The sequence below is a fragment of the Ursus arctos genome, unplaced genomic scaffold (genome assembly GCF_023065955.2).
Source record: "Ursus arctos isolate Adak ecotype North America unplaced genomic scaffold, UrsArc2.0 scaffold_5, whole genome shotgun sequence".
Classification (NCBI taxonomy): domain Eukaryota; kingdom Metazoa; phylum Chordata; class Mammalia; order Carnivora; family Ursidae; genus Ursus; species Ursus arctos.
In genome coordinates, this window is record NW_026623067.1 from 13033313 (window position 1) to 13051389 (window position 18077).

Sequence of the window (18077 nt, forward strand, 5' to 3'; positions counted from 1 at the left end):
CTGAGCCCATGTTGGCCTTCCTGCTCAGCACGAAGTCTGCTTGTCCCTCTCTCTCCCCCCACCTGCACGCACACACTCCCTGTCTCTCTTCTTTCTCTCAAATAAATAAAATCTTAAAAAAAAAAAAAAAAAGAAAGAAAAAGAAAAGAATTATACATTTGGTCTTCACCTCTGTTTCCATGGAGCTCCTAAAACCCTCGGAATTTCCTAAGTGATTAAGCAGTAAAGTGTCTTTTGTTATCATAGGTGCACTTTCAAGGACACCAGTTTAACATTAAATGAGGTGACTTTTTTTAAAGCCCCCAGGAATGGGGGCTGGTTGCTAGGGAAGCCAAACAGGATAAGAGGGTTGCAACTTTCAGTCCCTACCAAGCCCCTTCTCCCACTCCCCCACAAAACCAGGGAGGAGAGAGGGGCAGGAGGTGAGACTAATCACCAGATTTAATCAACCGTGCCTAATGAAGCCTCTGAAGGAATCCCTCACCTACGGAGTTGTGCGCTTCCAAGATGAAGAATACAGGGAGCTACGGGGAGGCTGAGGGGTCTAGAAAGAACATGGAAGTTTCTTGTCTGTTCCCTACACCTTGCCCTATGCATCTCTTGCAATTGGCTGTTCCTGAGTTTTTATAATAAACCAGTAATCTAGTAAGTAAACTCTTTTCCTGGTTCTGTGAGCCAATACTGCAAATGAAACCCAAGGAGGGGGTCCTGAGAACCTCTGGATTTATAGCTCCTCAGTCAGAAGCACAAGGTAACAACCTGGACTTGTGATTACCATCTGAAGTTGGGGGGGGGACAGTCCCATGGGACTGAACCCGTAACCTGTGGTACCTGACACTACAGTCAGAACTGAGATGGTGTCAGAGAATAACTTGATGTGTGGAGAACCCACACATCCGGTGTCTAAGTGAAGGACCGTAACAGAGCACTGAGAGGACAGGAAACACACGGGAGTGTGCCTTTCCACAGATAAATAAATGGGATGATACCCGCAAACAGGGTATTATTCAGCCACTCAAAGGAATGAGGTACTGACACGTGCTACAACATTATGCGAATGAAGAAGGCAGTCACAAATGTGATATGACTCCACGTATACAAAATGTTCACAACAGGCAAATCTATAAATGCAGAAAATAAATTACTGGTTACTTAGGGCTAGGGGATGGGAGGGAAATGGGAGGCGACTGCTAATAAGTACAGGGTTTCTTCTGAGGTGCTAAGTGGTTTCAAAGTGACTGTGGTAATGGATGCACAACTCTGAATAAACTAAAACCCCCGAACTGTGCACTTTACTGAGTGAATTGTAGGATATGTGAATTATATCTCAGTAAGACTGTTACATTAAAAAAAATTATAGCGTAACAGAACAAACAAAATTACATACAGACAACAATAATTTGTATGTATACAATAGTCAGATGAAAAAAATAATAGAAGACCCTATTTATAATAAGAACCAGAAGGTAAAATACCTACGAATAAATCTAATAAGAAGTACATTAGACTTAAGGATACAAAAAGAACAGAGAGACTTCTATAAATCATCCTAATTTATAAAATAACATGATCGTGATAAAAATGCCAGGACTAGATAAGTTGATTCTAAATGTCATTATTTAAAAAAAAAAAATAGCCAAGTATCATCTGTCAAAATTATATACATTGACCTACAGATGTATTAGGAGAGATGCAAACCAATCTACAAGGTTATTCACTGTAGCTTGTCACAGACTGACCATCACTATAGTACTAATTAAATTACAGAGGCAGAAATATGGTTACAGGAGAGCTGTCTATATCCTTATTTAGAAATCTCGCCACAATACTACTGTATTGTGAATACTACACATGAAAAAAAGCACAGTGCAGAAATATGTATATAATATATTCTCTTTTGAATTAAAAATGAGGTGTGGAATAAGAATCTATATTTCTATATGCACGGATGGAGTCCAGAGAAATGCAGAAGAAAGTACTAACCCTGTGTGTGAATGCATGCGTGCATGCTGGGAGGTATAATGGGCGGGGGTCGGGGGATGGAGGGAGACCTCCACTGTATGCTTTTTTAGGTTCTCCAGGTCCCCTCTTCCTGAGATGCGCTTAACTCCACTTTCCCCTGGCTAATATCATTAACTCAGTAGTCAGCTAGCTATTCTAGGACGCTTTCCCTGATCCTGCCAGGCTGGCTAAGACCATCTTAAAGAAAAGATAATAGGTCAGGCTTTTTTGTCCTGTATTGATCATGGTTTTACAATTCTCTTCTTGTGGGACTCTTCTGCTACAGCCTACAATCTTATGTCCCATCACCTACCACATCAGAAGTTTCAGAATAAATGAGTGAGTAACATGTAAGTGATTTCCAGTAATAAGTGATGGCCTCAAAACTCCTATTCCAGATATCCTGCCTCCACCTGAGTTTCCCTCCCCTCCTGTTTACCTGTCCCCACTCTGAACTTCCCTAAAGCAGACACCAGGGTCACTCAGAGGGCAGAGAGCTATATGAGCTGATAACATATTGAAAGCTGCTTGACTCTGGAGTGACACTTACCAAAAGTTACACTCATCAAAAATAGCTAAATGTAATATTCTCTTTAAAAAAATCAGAAGAACGTGATGCAGAATTTGAGAGAGAGGGTCTGCCACTCTTCCATGGAAAAATATGAATAGAGTTTACTCAAACTAAACTAAACTCAAACTCAACTGAAGCCTTCAAAAGGTCAGAAAATGTCACAAACTAGAAAAGGCTAATGTGTGGCCCTATAGCTAAGGCACCCGATTCCAATATCATTTAAGGACTACCGAGGAGGCCTGCCACCCTCCGCCAGGGACGCGGCACCTGCACCTGCTCTTCTGGGTGCCCTGCAGGCCGAGGTGCTGGAGGCCATGCTGCGGGAACAGTTCGGGCCACTGCCCCAGCTGGTCGCCATCCGCCAGCTCCAGTGGCTGCCCTCGGGCGGCTACTCTGCTACCGAGGACGGACCTCCAATTGCTGCTGGAGCAGGGTGCGTGGCCAACAGCAAGGAGCGCGAGCAGATAAAAAAATCTCAACCTTGGTTTTGCCAAACTGAAGACACTTGTGCCACTTCTTCCCCAAAGCAGGAAACCTAGCAAAGCTGATATCCTTCAAGGTGCAAATGAACACATACAGGTTCTCAGTGATGTTTTCAGAGAAGCCAAAGACTCTGAGACACAAAATCCAGATCACCAAACTACAACAACAATACTTCTGAACCACACACACCCTTGGCTGGAAACCTATCGAGAAACATCGCCCAGCATGCCAGCTGTACTGTGGGCTTGAAGAATGAGGAGGAAAGGTCCGGGGCAGATGGTGGCAGTGGTGAGTCAGCACACACTTGTCACCAGTGCGTGATGTCTACGACTGGAGTTATCTCCCCAACCAATAGTCTGGACAGATTCCTAAAAGTGGATGTCCTCAGTCACAGGCTCCCCCAAGTATGAAAAGTGAAAAGGCCAGCCCAGGGCTATCTTCTAGAGATAAATATATGCAGTCCTGAAAATTAAAAAAAGACTACCAAGGAGTCCAGACCCAAGCACCCTTTCCCTGGAAGGCTCCTGAGTGTGGCTCTGGTTAGTATGTTTTCCCTAGCCCACACTGCCAGCTCACGGGCCTTGAACGAGGAGTTGTTGTGGGCTACGGATGTACCTCAAGAGCAGGGAACGACAATGCTGCCACCACACAACGGAAGCACAGGAAGAGAAACATGAAAATTGTTTGGTATCTGCAGATTCTTTAGGCAGAATTTAAAAATGTGTATGCATCTGAATTTCAGCTTCCTGTAACAATAGAATAATTTGTTGTTGACCCATCATCCTCCTCCTAGATGAAAATAGGGTACAAAATACAAAAATGAATTTGAAAGCACTGGAGAACTACGAAGACAGCAAAGAAATGAGAGATAACTCAGAAGAGAAGCAAAGAGAAGAAGTAGGCAGGACAGATCCCACACTACCTTTGGCAAAATATGGAGAATCATAAGCAGCAAAGGCAAATAAATGAGGCGAAAGCAGAGAGGGTGAGGAGCTAAGCAAAGCAGGATTCTGTACTCCAGAATCCCTCTTCCACCACTGGGGAAACAACACAGGAATTCAGGAAACACCAAGGAAAAAGCCTCTGCTAAGCCACCAAGATTCCAGTTAAGACCTACTAATGGAATAAGTGTGACCTGCACTAAGCCAACCCACTCAACACCACACTCAACTGAGATGAATTCCTGATTAGATTATAGGCAGCTGCTCCTACCACAACTGCCTGCTGAGAACAAAAGCAAATCCACTCCAGAAGAAGAAAACACCATCCAGACAGACCATCAAATTATTCTGCCATTTCCTATCATTTCCAGCATTCAATGAAACTTACCAAAGGATTAAAAACCAAAAGAAGAAGAGAAAGAATAAAACAGAACTCCCAGGAGATTCAGATACTGGAGTTAAGAAACACAATCTTTAAAAAAAACTATGATGGACTTACACTTTAAACAAAGATAGAGTGACACAGACTGGATTTACCTTCCCACGTAAAACAACTAAAAACCAAACAAATATATGAAAAACAGAGTTTCAGACATTACACACCAGGCAGCACAGGACAACAATCATTGACAGATGGGAAACAAACAATGTGAGCCTTTGAGACTGTTCTGCCTGGACAGTTTCCTCAGAGTAGTGCAGGGGGATGGAACCAGGTGGAGTCTGGCAGTCCATGCAAACTGAGATGAAGCTGGCAGTCCAGAGGCGCCACGGTGGCTAGAGTTCACAGGGCTTAGTGCCAAAGAGGAGAGCGAGCCACACAGATAAAACGCTCTAAAGATCTGAGGACCGTCCTGAGTCTTCGGCTGAGTACCGATAAGCAAATGCATGTGAAGAAAATCTGAGGCCAGAGATGGGGGAGTGAGGACAAACTGAAAAAGCAAAGGGAACAATTCCACCAGACAGAAAATTTCCTAACTCAGAGAATTTAGAGAGGTGGTACTTAAAAGCAAACCTTGAGAGAATCAAACTGTTTCCAAATAATTTAACTGCATCCCACAACAAAGCTCAGAAGTATTTATAGGAGTATAAAAACATCTAGCACCTAAAAAAGTAAAATTCACAATGCACTGTATCTAATAAAAAATTACCAGGCATGCAAAAAGAGAGAAAAAGAGAAATGGGTAGGGGGAGTAGAAAGGAATCAAAGCAATCCAGAAATGATAAAGATAGAATTAGCAAATAAGGTCATTAAAAGTTATTATAACTGTGTTACATACCCTCAAAAAGGCAGAGGCAAAATGTTAAGTAAAAGCACGGAAGATTAAAAAAAAAAACCACTTTAAGACTCAAGTTATGAAAAATACACTATACTGAATGAAATTAACAGCAAACTAGATACTGTAAAAAAAAGATTAATGAAACTGAAGATACAGCAATAAAAACTGTCCAAAAGGGGGTGGGAGGAAAGGGAATAAATTAAACAGAGGATTTGTGAGCTGTGGGACAACTTCAAGATACAAGTAACTGTACTCCAAAAAAGGTGGGTGGGGGAAGGGAGAACATAAAAAATTATTTGAAGAGTGACCTAAACTTTTGCAAATTTCATGACAACTATAAACCTACAGATTCAAGAGCTTCAACAAAACCAAAGCACAAGAAGGAAAAAAAAGACACCAAGGTACATCATCATCGCATTGCTTAAAACCAATAATAAAGAAAAAGTCTTAAAGCAGCCAGAGAAAGGACATACATTAAAAAAAAAAACAAAAACTAGGATAAGAACAACAGGAAACTTCTCATCAAAAACAATGCAAGTAAGAAGATGGTAGAACAGGATCTTTAAAGTACTGAAAGATGAAAGCTGTCAACCTAGAACTCTATACCCAGAAAAAAATCTTGCAAAAAAATACAGCAAGTAAGACTTTTTCAAACATGAAACATGAATTAAAAAATCACTAACAGACTTCCAATACAGGAAATATTATGGGAAGTCCTTCAATGGGAAGAAAAAGGATAACAGAAACTTGCCTATACACAAAGGAATGAAGAACACTGGAAACAGTAAGTACGTGGGTAAATAAAAACAACTTTTCCTAATACTTCACCCTTTAAAGGAAAAATAACAATACAGTGTGAGATTTAGAACATGTATAAGGAGGAGCGCCTGGGTGGCTCAGCAGTTAAGCATCTGCCTTTGGCTCAGGTCATGATCCCAGGGTCCTGGGATCGAGCTCCACATTGGGCTCCCTGCTTTGCGGGGAGCCTACTTCTCCCTCTCCCTCTGCTGCTCTGCCTACTTGTGCTCTCTCTCTGTCTGTCAAATGAATAAATAAAATCTTTGAAAAAAACAAAAAAAGAGAACATGTATAAGGAAAATATATGACAGCAATGACACAAACATCAGGAGAAAAGAAACAGAAGTAGATTGTTGTTAAGACTCTTACACAAAATATGAAGTAATATCATATTCTTGATACACTTTATATTATAAACCCTAAAGCAACCGTTATTAAATGAATTATAGCTTCTTAGTCAACAAAGGAGATAAAATGCAATTTCACCAAAAATACCTAGTTAATCCAAAAGGGGAAAAAAGAAGAGAAAAGGCAACAAAAAGCAGACAGGAAAATTGAAGATAAATTACATGACAACATATTTAAACCCAACTACCGGAACTAAGAAGAGAGAATCTAGGTAGTGTCCATTGGAAGCACCCATCTGAAAACATCGCTGCAACCAGGAGGAGCTCAGTGCAGTGTCCACAGTAAGTGTGAAAGCAGGAATTCCACAAACTGATCAGCCAAGGTCCCTCACTGGGGGGGGGGGGGACCTCCAAAAAAAACAATTAAAATTTAGTGAGAAAGGCATAAAAAAGATGAAGGGGAAAAAAAGGTCCGAATAAAAATGAGAGAAGGGAACACAATCAGAAAGTTTCAATGCAAAAACCAGAAGAGGGAGCTCTGAAGTTAGAAACACAATCCTGAATCACACCTTCAGGAACTTCGGAAAAACTAAGATTAAATAAAAATGAACAGAAAAGCTATATGCTCAAATCTCATAAGTTATTAAGTATTTTTTAAAAGTTACCAAAATATGGGGCCCCTAGGTGGCTCAATCAAAATGTCTGACTCTTGGTTTCGGTTCAGGTCGTGATCTCAGGGTCATGAGATCCAGCCCCAGAGTTGGGCTCTGTACTTAGCTTGAGATTCTCTCTCTGCCCCTACCCCCCCATGCGTGTGCTCTCGAACCCATGCGCATGTGCTCACTCTCTCTCCAAAAATAAATAAATATTTTTTAAAAAGTTACCATAATAACTCCCTACAGACAAGGAAAGCATACCACAAACATGCCCCCAAAACTACGACTTACAATTTCAAACTGAGCTAAAAGTTTGGCATTAAGAAAATGATAAAAGCAATAAAAGAACATAAATAAGAATTAGAAAAACTCAGTAAAGGAAAACTAAACTACCAAGAACTTAATAATGAATAACCACAAAAGCGGAATGCTTTAAAAAAGACGTTTTTAAAACTCACAAATAAATGAAGAACTACAGATTTAGCCATAATAAGATAAGAAGATAACACAGAAGAAAATCTATGATTTAGCTCTGCAATGACTTTTTAGATATAACAACAAAAGCACAACCCATGAAAGCAATAATAAGCCAGACTTCATTGGAATTAATAACTTCTGCTCTGTGAAAGACACTGTCAAGGGAATAAGAGAGGCCACAGACTAGGAGAAAACACAAAGACCTATCTGGTGAAGAACTGTCATCCAAAATATACAAAGAACTCTTAAAATTCAACAATAAGAAAACAATCCAATTTAAAAATGGGAAAAGATGTGGACACCTCACCCAAGTAAACAGGCAGATAGTATACAAGCATATGAAAAGATGCTCCTAATCACACGTCATCAGGGAAATGAAAATTAAAATAACAAGGAGATACCACTACACATACCATTTAGAATGGTCAAAATCCCAAACACCAACAACATCAAACGCTGGGAAGGACGCAGAGCAACAAGTCTCATTCACTGCTAGCGGAAATGCAAAATGATACAGACATTTTAGAAGAGTTTAGTGGTTTCTTACAAAACTAAACATATTCTTACCATATGATCCAGCAATCGCACTCCTTAGCATTTACCCAAAGGAACTGAAAGCTTACATCCACACAAAAACCTGCACATGGATGTTTATAGCAGTTTTATTCATAACTGCCAAAACTTGGAAGCAACAAAGATGTGCTTCAGTAGATGAATGGATAAATAAACTGCAGTACATCCAGACAATGGAGTATTATTTAGCACTAAAAAGAAATGAAGTATCAAGCCATGGGAAGACATGGAAGAACTTAAATGCACATTACTAAGTGAAAGAAGTCAATCTATAAGGCTACATACTATATGATTCCAACTATGTGACATTCTGGAAAAGGCAGAATGAAAATGGTATAAAAAAAAAAATGGTATAAAAAAAAAAAAAATTCACTGGCTGCCAGGGGTTCAGGGAGAGCTTGGAAGGAGGACAAAATGGCAGAGCACAGAGGACTTTTAGGGCAGTGAAAATACTATGATTTATAATGGTGGATATACGTCATTACGTATTTGTCTAGACCCATAAAACGTACAACACCAAGAGTGAACCCTAATGTAAAGTATGGACTTTGGATGATAATGTGTCAGTCAATGTAGGTTCATCGATTGTAACAAACGCACCATTCTGGTAGAGGACATTGAAAGAGGGGGGAGTCATGCATAATACTGTGTCACAGTTGCTATGTACCTAAAACAGCTCTAAAAAATGAAGTCATTTTAGGGCTGCCTGGGTGGCATCCAACTCTTGACCTCAGCTCAGGTCATAATCTCAGGGTTCTGGGATGGAGCCCCACATGGGGTTCTATGCCCAGCAGGGCATCTACTTTTCCTTCTGCCCCTCCCCCCACTTGTGAGAGTGCACACGTGCTCTCTCTCTCACTCTCAAATAAAATCTTAAAAAAAAGAAAAAAAAGGTGCATGGGAAAGTTTTTTGGGGGTGAAGAAACTCATACTGTAACTGTGGTGGTGGTTACACAACTGTGTGTATTTATAAAAGAACTGTACAACAGTAAAGTGAGTTTTACCGCATTTTATTTTTATTTTCCTGTAAACTATACCTTAATTTTTTTTTTTTTAGCTTTAAAAATGATTTAAGAGAGGGACGCCTGGGTGGCTCAGCCGGTGAAGCATCTGCCTTCAGCTCAGGTCATGATCCCGGAGTCCCGGTACTGAGCCCCACATCGGGCTCTCTGCTCAGTGGAGAGTCTGCTTCTTCCTCTCTCTCTCTGCCCCTCACCCCACTTGAGTCTGCTTCTCCCTCTGCTCCTTACCCCACTTGTGCTCGCTCTCAAAAAATAAATAAAATCTTTTAAAAAAATGATTCAAGAGACATATATGCAAATTCAGAGACTAAATCTCTGAAAGAACACAAAGGAATCAGAATACTGAATGTTATTATCCACACTGTCCTGAAATTAAAAGAAAAAAAATTCAAACTACACATGTACACATTTTTCTTAATATACTGTACCTGAGAATATCAAGGTAGAATAAAACCGCCAGTAAAATTAATGATTTAAAAAAAAAAATCCTTTGGGCATCTAGGCAAAAAGAACAACTAATTAATAGACGAAAGAAAATTAGACTGTCATCAAAGCCTATCACAAAATTGAAATATTTCAGGAAAGAATGTAAGCCACTGATTTTACATTCAGCCAAACTGACATTCAAATATAAAGGATACAAACTGTTATCAACATGCAAGAAATTCAGAGAATATTGCTCCCATGAGTCCTTCCTGAGGAAACATCTAGAGAATAAGATTCCAGAAAACCAAAATAATTAGAGATAAATGAACTAGTGGGAGGCACTGAATATACACTTACTTAGAAAACAAAGTCCAAATGGGGACTGTATGCAGGTTAAATGGGAAGCCTGACAGTATGTAATGACTACATACTCTCACAATATAGAGTACAACTATTTAATGGGAGTGGGGTGGGGAATGGGGAATGGGAATAATATTCTAAGCAGTTCTACCTGCTTTCAGTACTCATAGTAGTGGTAGTGTTTTTAGTACTGTTATTCTGAGACTGCAATGTAATATGGGATAAACCAAATAAGTAATTACAGGATATTCAAATTCCATCATCCCATGTCCCTGAGAACTAGGACACTCGGTATTAAAGGAGACACACATGTAATTATAGAAAAGTTAACTAAAAATCCCTGCTATTCTAAATCTGAATCAAAAGTATCAGTATACTTTTATATTTTACCTGTACATATACAATTGTATTTTATATATTTAAAAATATTTTATACTAAGCATGTATATATTATCACAAAAATATATATCTTTCCATCATAAATATGTATGACTCCCTTTCTCTCTCTCTCTCTCTATATATATATGTGATGAAAAGATATAATATGTATAGTCCTATTTCCTAGCTCTGTCCAGTGGAAAGATCTAGAAACGATGACGAACCCAATAGCAACAAGCATTCCTAGCAACGGATATTTTGGTCTTAAAATACGATTTCCAACTAAAAAAAAACCCAAACAAACAAACAGATTTCTTGGAAAAAATTACATATTCCAGGTTTGAGGCAGGAAATACACAAGATGAGTCAAGAAAATCTTGCTGTACCAGACTGCAAGGAAACCACCAAAGACAATTGTATTAAAAACTCAGAAATCATTTAAGAAGCTCTCCCATTAGTCAACAACAGGACAATTTAAGCACCACAATAGAAGTAATAATTAGAATTCATGACGTACATCTGAAACCCAAATGTTCAGACACAGTAGTTAATGATGACACTTTAAAAAACCTAATTAGTCACCCTCAAAGGATGATGGTTTATATTGAAAACTAGTAAATAAAAGGAAATAAACAAATGTTCTTTTCTGCCTTTCCTATATAACCTGTACACTGGGTAATCAATCAGTAAATAAGGAAAAACATCTCTTTATGGATGTAGCTGACTTAATGAAAAACAATGACAGGATCAGAATATCACTATTTTGCACCCTGAAGGAATTAATGGCTCTAGGGACTGAACATCAGTAGAAAAGATGACCTTCAGACTTTACGTGCTGTCTGAAGACAAAGCACAGCACCACCCTGAGTCCTGCCGGGGGGTTAAATATGAGCCTGATCAAGCCTCTGCATCCAGATGCCCATTTGCAGGGGATGAAAAACATGCTGAAGTGCACGAGTCTCAGTAAGCAAAACAGAGACTGTGGGGACACAAGTCAAACCACCCAAGTTCAACACAGAGGGGGAACTTGTAAATTAAAACATACTAAATAAAAACGGGGTAGGGGACTAAACTATAATGCTTGGATATACATAATTTGGTATTAAAGCTCAATGGAAGGGCCTCTGGGGTAGATGAAAAAGTTCTAATTCTTGACCTGGATAGTGGTTTTACAAGGCTTTTGGCCTTATAACAATTCATTAATAGATTTGTCTGTGTGGTTTTACGTGTTTCATTTTACAATGGAAAAAAAAAAAAAAGCTTTCTTTAAAAAGTAAATGATCAGTAGTCATTTGACTTATCTGGTTACCTCCAAATGGCAAAAGGAACTCACCACCCATTCACCACCCTGAAACAGAGGAGTGCATGAGGTAACTGTGGGTCTAGAATTCAATGACCTCAGATCCCTAGAACTTTGCATCATAGATCTTAAGGAACTGGTGCTAAAGCATATATATGAACTGTCTTTGCATGAACTGAAGTCAGTCTTGACAATTTCTACACATAGAAGCGTATGTATTAAAGACTGGCTAAGACAAATAAAGTGACCTTCCTGATAGTGGCTTTATTACTACATCCTGTTCCGCAGACTACTTCAATCAACAGTTGATCCTCCATGATACTTCCTTCCTACCTTGTATACAGATTTCTTCCCAAAGCTCATCTGCAAGGACTTCCCAACAAGAGGTAGAGGGAGGAAAGAGTAGAGGAGAATCCCCTTAACCTCAGAGATATCATCTCACTAAGTGAGTACTCTCTAAGCTTATCCTGACATTGTAAAAAAAAAAAAAAAAAAAAAAAAGGAAACTTCCCTACAAGCAAAGGACATACAATTTAAAAACTGCTAATACAGGGTAAAAAAAGAGAAAAATACAATTAAATACCAATCCTGAAGAAATTAAAAGGGGAAAGCAGGAATGGGTGACTGCCTAAGCTTTGAAGGTAACTGGTAAATCAGACAGCGTATTTCCCTTTGGGCTACCCTGACCCAGAAAGTCAAATCTGACAAGAGAGGGGAAAAAAGAAAAATTTTACTCTACCACACCTACTCTATGAAACTGAACTCAACTTAATTATCACCTTAATTGAGAGGGAAACCAGGAGAGACTAATGTGGGTACCCAGGGAGAGTGTTTAGGTTTACTGAATAGGTTAACCAGAAATTTTGAGCTGACAAGGAAGAATATTACTATTATTACTTCCTTTTTTGCTTCCTGTAAATACTTTTCTACCTAGACTGGCAGCTATATTTTGTCTATTAGTTATTTATACTGGTATACTCTGTTTTTCTCACTCCCTAATATGCATAAGCTCCAGGATGACAGGGACTGTGTTTTTTTTCCCATCTATCTATCTTCCATATACCTAGTAAAGCACCTGGCAAAATGTTTTACACATAGCATATGCTCAGTATGTTTGCTGCATTAAATTAAAAAAAAAAAAAAAGAAAGAAAATCCAGGACAGCCAGGAAAAAGAAGAGAAAACTTTTCATTATTTCAGAAGGCAAAAATCAAGACAGATTGGAATAAAAGTATGGGGAGGCCTATCAGGCCAACATTAACACAAAACGTCTTTAGCACTGGCTGCCTTGAGAGGTAACAATGTCCTATCACCACCTCTGAAGTATTAAAAAAAGAGGCTGCATGCCCACTGGCAGGGATTATGGGGATATCTCTGGAGGCTCATCTATTTCTCTATGTCTAGACCGCATTAAGGTAGAAGGGAACTTTGAGATCTGCTTTAAATTCTCTTAAGATTTTGTGTTTCTGAATAAGGCCATCCTTGTGGACTCAGACTGAAAAACAAATAAAGAAAATAAGGAGAAACAAATCTATCACATAACCTATACGAGGACAGGCATTTCCCACCCCACTGGAAATCTGGTATTTGATAATACAAAAGCTCAAGCCTACTTTACCAAAAAATTACGTATCAGAACAAACCTCTGTGACTAGGCATCTCACATGTGTTATTCTCATTTCATCCTTGTTATTACCCCCCAACACACTTTATAAAAGGGCACAGATACTTAGAGAATAAGCAATGAATGGGTTTTGAACTGTGACTGAAACCATGTTCCTTGCACTGAACCTTCCCACCCTAAGATAAATTAGCACTGGTAAAATACAGCATTGCCACTTTTGTGTATTGGCATTAGAAAACTTAATTTTCTACCATATCTTGATTTCCATACCATAAATGTATGCATGCAAGTCTTACCACTTATTTCAAGCTCTGCCCAATGTGATTTCTTTCCATTTGCTGCTTCCTCAGAGGACATAATTGTGTACATCCTCCTAGGGTCAGGGGGCTCGTATTTTTCTTTGGGCATGCCTGTTGAATTAAAAAAAACCAATCAGTATTCTGAAGAACCAAATAACTGAAAACAACAACATCTTTTTTAAAAGTAAACACCCGTATTATGATCTCTAAATACCATTTCCCAATAAAAAGAACTAGGTGCTTCTTGGAGAAATGGAGGATTTCAGGTCCAGGATCAGAAAAGTACAAAACAGGGATGGATGCTAACAGATGCTGTGGCTGGGGAAGACATAGCACACAGCCTAAAGAAGTCCCCGGCAGCCACAGGTGAGACAACATGAACATCAAAAGAATGACTCTGAGTCATTATAAACTGCATGAATTCAAAACTTTAATAAAAAAAAAGTGGACGCCTGGGTGGCTCAGTCATTAAGCATATGCCTTCGGCTCAGGGCGTGATTCCAGGGTTCTGGGATCGAGCCCCGCCTTGGGCTCTCTGCTCATCAGGGAGTCTGCTTCTTCCTCTCCTACTCCCCTGCTTGTGTTCCCTCTCTCACTGGCCGTCTCTCTGTCAAATAAAAAAATCTTAAAAAAAAAAAAAAAAAAGTGGGAAAAGGGAAAGAACCAAGCATTTATCCTGCATTTCTGGCCAAAACTAGATAAGGGAATGTTCTTAACAGAATTCCAACTAATAAATGCAGAAAGAGTTACATAATTACAAAATCACTACTTCACAACCCCTAATGAAAAAAAATGAATCTAGGCAATGACCGCCAATGATTAATAAAAGCATTAGGTGAAAAAAAAAATTCAATGGATAAATTATAAATGGATATCTAGGCTATGAAACCCAATGGCCAATCTCATCATTAGGACAACTAGATCTATGTGCCAACACTATTATGCCCTTGTCCCCTCATCAAACATATTAAAAACAAAAAATTGAATGTGAATCATTTCAAGCCCTTCTACTTCCGCTACCAATTGAACAAAATAAAGGAGACAGAGGACTATGTTAAAAACAACACAAGATACAACAACGTGCACATACTGAACACTACTGAACTGTAAACTTAAAAATGGTCAAGTCATAAATTTTGTTATATTTTAACCACAATTAAAAATTTTTAAAAAAATCTTAACTCCACAAAAATACAGCTGGCCAGATGCAGAATATGGAAAGTTCTATATGAGAAAGACCCAATTTCTTCAACAAATAAATGACATAAAAATAAGACAAGAGGAAACTGACACGGCTTAAACAATTTACAAGGCACAGCAATCAAATGCATTATATACACCTGTTTGGGTACATCTGGAAAAACCAAGTGTAAAAACCATTTCTGAGAATCAGACAATTTGAAGTACTATATAAATATGTTGACATTGGAGGACTACTGTTCATTTCAGCTGTGGTTACTTCCTTAATCCTTATGTTATCAATACATTCCGAAATATTTAGGTGAAATGAAGTCTCGCACCCTTTGCATATTCCCCCAAACTCCTTGACTGAGTCTCACTTCACCTTATTCACTTGGATGAGCCCAAACCCACTTTAGCCAACTCTCTCTCCACCTTCTCTGGATACCTACTCAGCTAAATACAGCTGGAGAAAAACCTACCATCATGTGGACTTAAAGTGAGCCAGTCAGCAATCATTTACCTCAAATGGACTATTTATGCTGCCAGGAAATTATACTGTAAATTCTCCTAGTCCCTCCTACGTGGCTTCCCTCTTCAAACCTCCAACACTGACTCCTTCATCTTCCCTTTCTTACTTCTATTTTCTCATTGAAGCAGAAAACACAAGAGCCCTTTCTATGAACTCCCACCTCCACCCATCCACACTCTCCTTCAGTAGGACAAATTGCCTGCCCTCTGAACACTCAATCCCACCCCATCATCTTGCCTATTCAAGGACATTACCTGGTGAGTCTCTCCTACACCACTCTTTCCCTCTATACTAGATCTTTACCTTCAGTACAGATACATATAGATGGTATTATTTCCTCTATTTAAAAGTCCTGACCCCATCTCCCCCTCCAGTTACACTTTTTTCTCATTCTCTTCACACAAAAATTATCCCCAGGAGTTGTATATGCTCTCTGTCTCCTAGTCCTCTTTTCCCAGTTAGAGTCATTCAAATCAGTATGTGCTTTTAATGTTCCACCAAAACCTGCCAAGAAGAAAACCAGTGACCTCACATTGTTCTATCCAACGGTCGTTTCTTAGACCTCCTTCTGCTTGTCCTATTGGTCGGCATTTGATGGAGATGATCACTCCCTTGTAGACACTTAGTCACTGGCTTCCAGGGTATCTTTTATCTTGGTTTTCGTTATCTCACTAAATTTAGTCTTTTGCTAGTTCTTCCTGCAGAATCAGAATTAACTCCATTTTACCAACAGAAACCTGAAGCCCAAAAAGGTTTAAGCAATTTAACCAGCATTATAAGGTTGAGAAGTAGCAGAGTTAGGCTTTGTGTCTGGTTAAAAGTTAAAGCCACTTTCTAAGTGAAGTAAGCCAATCACAAAAAGACAAATATTGTATGATTTCATTTACATGAGGTACTAAAGTAGTCAAACTCAGAAAGACAGAACATAGAACGGTAGTTGCAGTGGCTGGGAAGGGAAGTTACTGCACGTGTGTAGAGTTTCAGTTTACAAAAGAAAAATGACGGAGATGGATGATGGTAATGGTTGTACAACATTATGAATGTATATAATACTACTAAATGCTACACTTAAAAATGTTTTAAGACGGTAAATTTTATGTGTATTTGCCACAATAAAAAAAAAGACTGGAAAAAAGTCAAAGCAACTTTCATTATGCTATGCTGCCTCCCTAGTGATGGAAAGCAGAGCTATTTTTGAAATAGAAATGGGCTTTGACTGGGTAGTCAAAACACAGAAGGAGTTAAATAATCCTTAAAACGCTGCTTGAAAAAATATAAATGGTGAGACTCATCATCTGCACAAGAAACAGCATTTCTATTTTTTGTTTTGTTAAATATTATTGATAAAACAAACTGTTCTCTTACATGTTAACTTCTTGAGAACAAAATACAATGACTAAAGTTTTTAGACCAATGATACAAAATACCTAACACAGAGAGCTACAGAGTCAGAAAATGTTCCTATTCTAGAGGACTACCTGGCAAAGCAAGTGCCCTTTTTGAATGATACGAATATTCCAGTAACAACCTAGAAAATATAAAATGTTGAGTCAGGCTACCAGAGCTTGATGAGAACAGCCTATCACCCAAATGCCATTATTCTAACTAGATTCTAGTTAAAAAAAAAAAAAAAATCTGATCTTCATTGATTTTTCCCAATAAAATTTAAAAATGGTAAGAAACTGGCTCTGTCCAGCTGAGGTTAGTATTTTTTTTTAAAAGATTTTATTTATTTATTTGACAGAGAGACAGCCAGCGAGAGAGGGAACACAAGCAGGGGAAGTGGGAGAGGAAGAAGCAGGCTCACAGTGGAAGAGCCTGATGCGGGGCTCGATCCCATAACACCAGGATCATGCCCTGAGCCGAAGGCAGATGCTTAATGACTGAGCCACCCAGGCGCCCCTGAGGTTAGTATTTTGGTCCTAGTATTAATCATTTGACTTCTCAGTGGGAGTTGAGAAGTCTGATTTATCAACCTCATGTAAGCTTAGTTTGAATCAAGGTCCAGAGTTTGATCACACTTCAGAGAATGGATAAAAGTGTTACCAAGCTAAGAAATCTGAAAACCACAGGCGCCTGGGTGGCTCAGTTGGTTAAGCGTCTGCCTTCAGCTCAGATCATGATCCCAGGGTCCTGGGATGGAGCCCCATGTGGGGCTCCCTGCTCAGCGGAGAGTCTGCTTCTCTCTCTCTCTCTCCCTCATAAATTTTTTAAAAAGAAAAAAGAAAGAACAGAAGGAAAGAGAAATCTGAAAACCAGGCCCTGGACCTGAGGTCATACCATCAGAGTCATAATTTTGCCTAGGTAGCCAACCACTCCTCTTCCTGGTTTTTCATAATGTAAGACAGACGGTCTTAAAATTTAAGAGACAGCTCATTAAACTCAAAAGCAGCAAGGATATCATCTTTATTTCCAAATCCCTGAGAGTGACGATTTGGAAGTAGGGGGAAAAAGAGTATGACAGAATAAAAGAAATGGTGGCACACAAGTTGTCCAATCACTATAGTGTACACCTGAAACTAATATCACACTGTGTGTCAACTACAGTCAAGTTAAAAAAAAAAGAAAGTAGCAAATTCCAGAAGCAGCAAGAGGAGTACATCCGCGCACTGAGCAACGCCCTTCCCCCATTTTTTTGGGAGTCTGGCAAAACATAGCACTGGCAGAGAAAAGGATATAAGAATGCATACAATTTAGGATGTTTCCCAAGACTTTGAAATCAACAAGGAGATCTCTCCTCTAAATAATCTGCACTAACATACCGTGTTTTTATCTAAGAAGACTGAAAGGTTTCCAAAACAGACTTTAAAACTGCCAAGGATTACAAAAGACTT

The 18077-nt window shown here is 39.0% G+C and overlaps 2 protein-coding genes across 3 annotated transcripts in view; one reads left to right on the forward strand and one right to left on the reverse strand.

Annotated features, from left to right (window-relative positions):
- Positions 1-18077, reverse strand: part of CNOT6 (CCR4-NOT transcription complex subunit 6) — a 68836-nt gene that overhangs the window by 33338 nt on the left and 17421 nt on the right. For both annotated transcript variants that reach the window (XM_026507703.4, XM_026507701.4), the window contains exon 2: positions 13530-13643. In XM_026507703.4, the coding sequence (XP_026363488.1) occupies positions 13530-13641 (112 nt within the window). In that variant the 5' untranslated portion in view covers positions 13642-13643. The remainder of the gene's footprint in view (positions 1-13529; positions 13644-18077) is intronic.
- LOC113261510 (factor in the germline alpha) lies at positions 1949-3465 on the forward strand. The gene is given in 4 exon segments (XM_048221105.2): positions 1949-1975; positions 2797-2976; positions 2978-3209; positions 3212-3465. Coding segments are annotated over 4 exon segments (693 nt in total).